The following is an 8,928-nucleotide window of genomic DNA, read 5'->3' on the forward strand; positions in this document are numbered from 1 at the left end:
TGGATTTGGCCCAGAGCGGACAGCTCACGACCATCCCCCCGTTTGCTCCCTGGGAGCAGCTCCCAGCAAAAGCCATTTGAAAAGGAAAAGACCCCGGTCAAAATCAGCCAGCCCACCACAGGCCTGCTGCTAAGGCCTGCTCCCATTGAAATCAATGACCAAAAAACGCCTGTGGCCATCAATGGTGCAGGATTAGATCCTTAACAACCCAGAGCCCTCCACCCACCGAGGGCAGGAGCGCGGTGAGCCGCAAAGCCCATACACACCGCAGAACCGACGGGGTGAGGCTCTCCGACGAGATGACCTTCATGCCCGTGTTGTGCAGAACGCTGGGGCGCTGCTGGACGGTCTCATGGGTGCGGGGTGAGGCGGGAGAGTGCTGGTGGCTGTGAGAATGAGTGGCTGAACGGCTGCTGCTTTGCTCGGTCCCTGTAAGAAAATGAAGAAAGAATCTGAGCTGGAAACCAGTATGGAAAACCAAGGGGCAAGTGACAGCGAGATGGGGAGGAAGAGAGAGCTCTGCATAAACCTTACAGAACTGTCCCCAGCCCCCCCCCAAAAGGCTCTGCTCACCAGTGGAACCATCACTATCCACAAGCCGTATGGACCGGGTTCCTCCAAGCCTACCTGGTCTCCAGATAGGTGCATGCTCCACAGTGGTGGCGGCTAGGAAGGATTTCTCACGCTCCCTCTCGCGCTCCCGATCTCGTTCCCGTTCGGACGCCGATGCTCCTGTCTGTTTGGTCATGTGCGTGGGGCCTCCTGGAATTCAAAGGCAGCCAGTGACAGGGGGCCCTGCGAGCGGAATTCTGGTGCAACCTCCACTCTCATGAGTGTTGCAGCTACAGGATCTCCGCACGAGCTTCCTAAACCAGATCCTGGCAGATAAGCAAAGACCGGGGCCTGATACCACTTACGCCGGTGTAACGCCGGGGCAACCATCGGGGCATGAGTATCTGTATCGACTGCACATTTCGATCTGTACCCAAAACGTGACAGATGCGCTTGACTTCTAAGACAGTGCATTCGACTGACAAAAGGGATCAGATGGTTTCAACACCCTCACCCATGGGGAGACAGCGCCACTAGGCCAGCGATTACAACCCACTGAGACTGAATGGGCCTACCTGCCCATTGTGAGGGTATTCTCCTGGGTAGGCCCTGCTGGATGGAGACAGGGGTAAACACTCTCAGGGTATGTCTGCACTAGAGCTGGAAGGAGCTGGGGTAGGGAGACATCCCAGCCCTAGGTCTGATTGAGCTAACGTGCTAAAAATGGGAATGCAACTGTGGCGTCACGAGCAGTGGGCGGGGCTAGCCACCCCAAGGACGATCCCGTCCAAGATCCTAGGGAACTAGCCCCTCCTGCTGTTCACAAAGCCCCGGCGACTCTTCTCTACTCAGCGCAATCCGAACTAGCACGCTATGTCCTTGTTTCTCTAATGTTTTGTTCCCCAGAGCTAAAGAAAACACTTCAACAGGGGATCTCTGGTTACAGACTCCCAAAGGGAGGAAATGCAGGTGTCGGGCCTGCAGGGCACCGCTTGGTACATACGGCTCCCACCGAAGGATCACATGATTCTCCTTGAGACAGGTGAGGCAAGAGGGCCAAGATTGGGGCAGGTCTTTCTAAGAGCACCCGGAGGGGGACAAAGGGGCAGCTAGCCTCAGAACCCACAACCACCACAGCCCCACGGAAATCACTGGAGTTCTTCCATGGGAAACTCTTGTCCTCACATTCCCATTGGTCTGGGCTTTGGTTGTGAACTCTTTGGGGGAGGGGAAGACGTCTCGCCCAGCTGCAAGCCTGCATCAGGTGCTGAATAAATAACAATGCAGAGAGCTGATGGGCCCAAACTGCCAGAGCAGGTCAAGTTCTAGCAGTGTTACAAGCCAATGATCATCGGCTGCACCTGCAGACAACAACAGTCCTTCCAGCCTCAGAGCCCTCCATAAGAGAGAAACAACCCTACTGATCAGCTCCCCGGCTCGGGGCCCCCCACCAGCCCTGGCCCTAGCCCCAGCTCCAGGCCCCCTGCTGGCCCCAACCCTAACCCCAGCTCGGGTTAAGCCCAGGGAAGAGGGACTGGTAGGTAGTGATCAGACAAGAGTAGGAGCAGGACTCTGCTGTGCTCTACACCTGGGTCTGGATTGGCCTTGGACAAATTACATCTCTCTGTGCCTCAGTTTACCAGCTCCCTTCCCCTCTTGGTTTAATTTGTGCACCTCAAGCGCCTGAAGATCCTTGGATGGGAAGTACTATCAGTGTGGTAAGAGCCGTGGGGACTAAGAATTCCGGGGGCAGGACAAACCAGCAGGCCAGGCTCACCTTACTGAAATCCTGGAGCAATGGGAGATCCTGGGAAGCCTCAAACACACACACACACAAGGCGGGGGTTCGGTTTGTCCATGTGCCCACCCAGGCAGATTATCAGGTGGCAATTCAAACCCCGCGGGTTTTACCTGGGGAGAGTGGGGAGCTGCTGTGCCGGCTGCTAAATGTCTGGGGGGCGCTGGGGATGTACGTGATTCGGTCCATTGAGGCGGCGGAGGTGCCAGGTGTGGGGGGCACGAGGACGGGCAGGTGCGGCACTTGGGATAGGTCGATGATCCCTGGAGAGAGAATCGAAAGGACTGTCAGGATGACGATCAAGCCCACACTCCACACAAGACGGTGCAGAGAGTGATGCTGGTAGGGAAGCCCTGGGAATCGGGACAGCGCACGAACACACATACCCCTGGCAACTGGGAAGGGGACACTAGCAAGAGAACAATCTGATTGTCTAGGGCTAGCTGCGTAATTTAAAAGCTGTTTCCCGCTCTGTGGCGAACCCCTCTGGCGATGGATTGTTAAAAGAGGAAGCATTAAAAAATTAGGATCTACTTCTCACCATTGATACTCTCGGGGTTATCATCATTTATTATTTCTACCTAGGAGCCCCAGTCACGGACCAGGACCGCACAGTGCTAGGTGCTGGACAAACACAGAGCACAAAGATAGTCCCTGCCCCAGGCAGCTTACAATCAGAGGGCGAAATCCACCCCGGTGCAGAGGCCCAGCTGAAGGCCCAAGCACCACGTAACTCCCAGTTCAGGCCCATCTTTCACAGGGGGAATTTCACCCTTGGTTTACTTAATGCCTTCCACTCATCTCGGACAGTGAAAGCGGAGGAGTCGGCGTGGCTTTCTTTTGAACGGCGGGGTCCAGGCACTGCTCTGGGGGTTCTAACTCTGCAGGGTGGGACACTCCGCCCACCCCCCACATGGCATTCACTGAAATGAACCCAACAGGGACTGGTAAGCTCTGGAACAGGCTTCCAAGGGAGGTTGTGGAATCCCTGTCATTGGAGGTTTATAAGAACAGGTGGAACAAACACCTGTCAGGGATGGTTTAGGTAAACTTGGTCCTGCTTCAGTGCAGGGGGCTGGGCTAGATGGCCTCTCAAGATCCCTTTCAGCCCTACATTTCTATGACCCTACGTACACCCCGTTCTGTACGTGCCGGGGTACGAGAAAGGGCAGAGTCAGAGCCTGAACTGAGAATTCTCTCACTTGGGGGGCACTTGACTGGGGTCATTAGCTCAGATCGGTGTGTACTGCAGGTGGGAATAGCACAAGCTACATACAAATTTTAGTTCTGGAGTCAGAGGGGACCCCCAGATTCCCTGCGGGTGGGATTTTAGCTGGAGGGAGACTCAGCAGCATCCCAGAGTCAGCTATGAGGACAGAGGCCTACTCAGCACAATGAGATGAGAAAGTCCCCCTGGGTCTTTTCTGAGAGATGCTCATTTGCTTTATCCCCCAAATCATACCCAGCTTTTAAATCTCAGGATATACACTGTGCTAGAAGGGCCCAGTTCAGCACAGTTCACTGGAGATACTGTCTATAAAGACCAGTACAAATGGGCCACTTTTGCCCAGCGATGGGAAGGCGGAGATCAATTTGCATCGAGTGAGAATATGACTACAGCCAGTGTAGACTCAAAGAACCATCAGTGCAATAGCATAAATGCTATTTTACAGGGCTACGGACCCCATTGTCGATGGGAACATGTTCTGAAGAGCTGGAAAGCCACAGATCAGCTACTCGGCTGTTTGAGAAGATGCAGCAATGTTACACCCACGCTCACAGAGCAAGCGTCTCTCATTATTAACAACCACACTTCGCACTCACACAGCATTTTTTAATCTTGAAAGAGCTTTACAAATACCATGGGCCAGATTGTGGAGTCCTTCCTTGAAGTCCATGGGGCTACTCAAGTGCTCTCCGTGGAGAGAAAGGGCGCCATGATCCGGCCCCTCACTAATTCATCCTTCTGCCTTAGCCTATGCTTTCCTGAGCTAGTTTCCAGGGTACCCACTCAGATCACGTTCTACACGCCCCGGCTTTCTACTGTACCTCTCTTTCAATGTTACACTCTTGGTTTCTCACCTCCTCCAGTCTGTAAGGTTTCATTGGCACCTGAAATTCCTGCCATTTACCCTGAATCTGGCCCCACTGCTGGGGGATGGTGAAGGGACAGCAGGGACAGGTTAGTGCACAGCCATGTATTACTAACAGAAAGTAAAGAGGTCAAAGAACAAGAGCAACTTCTAGAGCAGCTCCCAGCCGAAGGGATCCCAAAGCGATTTCCTCTGAGTGTACGGAATCACTTCGCCCACCACTGAACGTCAGTCTCTTTTCGGGATGGCAGCTTTTTAACAGCCTGCAACAACCGCACAACCGCATAGGGCAGGAAGTGGAGATCAACAATGTATTCAGTTTGGAGGGGGATTGAGGGGGGCTGAATCTGGCTAGGACACGCCATGCCTGAGAACAAACCCAACCAAACAAATGATCCTGACTAGCCACACGCAGACTGGGAGCCCAGTGTTGTTTTGTCTGGAGGAGGGTGCAGAAGCAGCAGCTCAGAGCCCCTAGTGCCACACTGGGGCACCGCCCCCAGAATTGGATCCCATCTCCTTGCAGAACACGGAGACTCAGGTTTGCAGTGGCTCTCTAAACACAGCTGTATAGACAGCGCTTTGAAGCCGCAGTGGGCTCTGATGCCCACTCCCGCCCCTTGGCTTCAGCACCCCAGCTCCAGTCTGAGCCCCGGCGTCCAAGTGCCGTCTCCCCAGCAATTCTGAGAGTGCGGCAGCAGCCTCCGCAAGTCCGAGTGTGTCGATACAGGCTCGGAGGCTCACTGCCACGGGCTCCGCAGATGTACCCCGAGGGGCTCTTATCCAAGCACTGGTCAGGCCTGGCCCTCTTTAACTTGTGAGAGCTGATCAAACTCCAGCCCAAGGTCACGTGGCTGCCCCTGAAGCAGCCTTGAGAAACCGAACGCGCTATCGTGACTGACAAAAACTAACCGCCTTTGCACAGATGGCTCAGGAACAGCTCAACCGGCCGAAGCCAAGATGCTCCTGCCCCCGGCGCCGCAGACCAATGTGCATGCCGCATGGCTACTGCCGTTGTGATCTCCACCACGGGAGCCCTGCTGGGCGTTACGCTAGGGGCCTGGGGTCAGAACGACAGCCCTATGCCTTTCAAGAAGAAAAAATGCCACCTAAAAACCACAGACAGCTTCATACTTCGAGGACCTGCAGCATAGTTGAGAGCCAGCGAGGGTTCTCGGGGCGAAAGTCCGCGCAGCATGTCCGCCCTCTGAGCCATGGCAGTGGCGGCGGCGTTCTGGTGCATCTGCTGGGAGGTGATGTAGTCGTTGATGATGGTCTGCCTGTTCTCCATGGCGGCAGTGTCTGGATACCCTCTGATGAGGTATGGAGGGTAGAGATGGGGGTACGTCGGGCTTGGAGTGAGATGTCTGGGCAAGTAGTAAGCAGCAGCTAAAAGAGAAGATTCAGACCAGTCAGTTTCTCATGCAGTACGGTCCTACAAGAGGGCGGCAGAGTCTGACTCATGAAAACTGCAGCGCTCAAGAGCATCAGCTGGGACGTGGGATAATTTAGGAACAGCCAAGGCCCAAATCAGTGAGCACCAGGAACCCTCCATCTGGCATCGGGCTGGGGAGGCCCATGCAACACACCAGAGACCTCAGCCCCCGTGGGCACGAGGGTGGAGGAAGCTGGCTTTTTGCTGTCTCAGGGCCTTCATCTGCCAACTGTGCACCGGAGCAGTGTCAGGGTAAGGACAGAACTGAGTCAGAGAAGAGCTCATCCGAGACGCAGCTTTAAGCCAAAGAGTTACTCAACAGTCAAGGCAGCACTGCTTTAAAAGCCTGTTTCCATTGCTCATTGTGAAACGGAACGTCACCAGCCAGCCAGCGGCTTGTTACACAGCTTAGAACAGAAATTGTCCCATTCTGTTCTCAGCTATGCTACATTCATAGCAATGGAGCCCAAGGCAGATTTTTTGCCCAGCTGACCATGGGCTGCTCCTGCCAAGTGCCCCAAATAAAGGCGTACCTGCTTCCAGTTGAATTCCTCTGGGAATTGCAGCGGGGTCGAAGGCCAATGGAATGTGTCCTCTGTACAAATCGACACCACTCATTCCCCGGAGTAAATGTTCGTAGGGGGAGATGGGATGGTGATGGTCCGATAGAGTAGCGTGAGGAGACTTGGAATTGGTGATGTCTCTTGTCGTGGGGGTGATCTTTCTGTCCTGGGACACCGGCTTCCCAGCCGTGATGCTCCCTGCAGAAGCAAAAGAACGGAGTCAGAAGAGTCCATGTTGAAACACACTCGCAGCCAAGCGCTGCTCTCAGAGGGGCGTGCCCCCCACTGCCTTACTGGTTCTGGCACGTACACTGAGCTTTGTCAAATCAAGGAGTGTTTCTCTGTTTAAACCTACCGGGCCCATTCCGCCCTCAGGGTCACAGTGGCGACTGCCATTGCCTTCAGTGGAAGCCGCCATCGTTTACCTGGGGTCAGAATCTGGCCGGCGGCATGTGGCAACAGGTGCGATTTCCGAAAGCGTCTCTGTGACTAGGGAGGAGGACGAGGGTCCCACTGAAAGCAGCTGCACCTGACTCTAAGAGTTCTGCTCTCCCGTTCTGCCCACGGCAAGTCAAAACCCCACCCTTTCGTTTTGCCTTTCGAATTGCGGGGCCCAAGGCGGCACAAGAGGTAACGAGTCAGAGCAGATCTCCTTGGCAATATCGGTGAGAGCAAAGGCTGCTGCTTCTACAAAGAGAGCGAGACGCTCCCCCCGGGTAACGCTTTTGGGGCTAAATTCACCCTTGGGATAAGGGAGTGCGACTACAATGGCTATAATGAAAATGGGAGTCAGCTTCCACTGACGTCAGTGGAGTTACCCTCATTGACGGCAGTGATGTATTTGCCTGTTCGCCTTCAAAACACTCTAGGAACAATGATTAATCCCCAGCATCCAGGAGAGGAAAGCCAATAAGCTAGGAGAAGAGAGGGTGAGGGCTTGCCCAAGATCAATGCCAGAGCCAGGATTCGAGCTGAAGAGTTTCTGGCTCCCAGGCCTGGGCTCAGCCGCTCTCTCTCTAAGGACACACCCACGAGAAACGTTTCAGAGACAACCACACAAGCAAATCTTCACAATCCAACTGACCCTCCAGCCCGCAGGGTCTTATCTTCTCCCACTTCCGCACAAAGCTCTCCAGAATGTCGCCCTGCCAGGTCCCTGGTTTGGTTCCTAAACGCAAGCCAGTTTTGCCCTGAATGGATCTCACGTTTGCCCTCACAAAGATCTTCACTTAGCCTCAGCAAGGGGCCAGGGACATCTGACAAAGATGCTCTCCTGATGCAGCCCAACGAACCTGACCCGAGTGGATGGCAGCGAGACCCTGCTGCCATAGCCCTGTCTGAACGCTCTACCGCCAGCAGAGAGGTTAACGTTACCAGAGAGAAAAAAAGTGACCCTGGAAACTCAAAATAAACATGATGAAATAGGGCCCAGATGGTTCTGACAGCAGCCGTCCTCCTGTGCTCACAAGGAGCTGTAAACACTTTCATTATACATGGAGAAGCAGCTGGAATAATGTCAAGCTTCTCTCGCATCCCTATTGACTCAGAGCTGGCACTCTGGTGCTCGCCCTCTGTACAGGGTGAATATCACCAGGCTAGCTAATTAGTAACAACGAGCCCTGATTCTAAGAGTTACGCTCAGCTCATCCGTTCTGGGGAGGGAAACATACCATGTGAGCCCAGGGTCCAATCAAAACAGCTTGAATGTCAAATTCTTGCAACAAACCACTCACAAACAAGCCACAGACCCTGAACTATTCAGAGACATGAGCCAGTGAGTCATTTCCCAACAACAAATAAATGCGAGAAAAGCTGCGATCCGTTTGCAGACAGGCAACGAACCGAAATTCCACAAATCAAGGATTCTTTAGGGATGACTCAACCAGCTCCGGTTCAGACAACGAAGCTAAGTTGCTCAATTTCACTGTCTCGTTCTTCCGCACTAGCCTCGTTCAGTGACGTTTGGGTTTCCAGCCTTGCAGGGACTGGTTAATTCCCCTCACAAAACTGTTTTCATTGATGCAAAAATAACCATGGAAACGTTTCAGGTTTGAATCGCCACTCCTTCAGTTTAAACAAAGTCTCAGCTACTTGGCAGGGCCCTGTACCTCAAACCTGTCAGGGCTGCAGAGGGATGCACTAAGCGACCCATAACAGCTCCTTCCAACCCAGAAAAATGATGCTATGATTTACCCTTGCAGACCCCCTATAGTGTCCTTCCTGCACACGCAGGCACCCTGTCATCTACAGACACACAGAATTATGCCTCTATGCTGGAATTTAATAGAAATATTCAACTCTTTCTTGGGAAACCTCCAGCCCCTCTGTGTGTAGCCTCCCCAACACCAGTGCTGCACGTTGGCCACACGTATGAATCACAAAGAAGCCAGCCAGCCAAACGGCATTTTTCTGAAATGAGGCATCTTGCTCCGCTTTAGCAAACAATCAGTCTCTAGGGCCTGTGGTGGTGAAGGCCCTATGACTAGA

General features: G+C 53.7%; 1 protein-coding gene across 1 annotated transcript in view; it reads right to left on the bottom strand.

Moving 5' to 3' along the window:
* The window catches only part of NCOR2 (nuclear receptor corepressor 2), a 392,352-nt gene that overhangs the window by 20,735 nt on the left and 362,689 nt on the right, over nt 1-8,928 (bottom strand). Inside the window, exons 33-37 of the mRNA XM_024196814.3 lie at nt 6,412-6,639; nt 5,578-5,832; nt 2,464-2,613; nt 628-762; nt 267-429 (exon numbers count right to left, since the gene is read on the bottom strand). Coding sequence (XP_024052582.2) covers nt 267-429; nt 628-762; nt 2,464-2,613; nt 5,578-5,832; nt 6,412-6,639 — 931 coding nt within the window. The remainder of the gene's footprint in view (nt 1-266; nt 430-627; nt 763-2,463; nt 2,614-5,577; nt 5,833-6,411; nt 6,640-8,928) is intronic.

This window comes from Terrapene carolina, unplaced genomic scaffold (assembly GCF_002925995.2).
Source record: "Terrapene carolina triunguis isolate 2854851 unplaced genomic scaffold, T_m_triunguis-2.0 Scaffold234, whole genome shotgun sequence".
Taxonomy (NCBI): domain Eukaryota; kingdom Metazoa; phylum Chordata; order Testudines; family Emydidae; genus Terrapene; species Terrapene triunguis.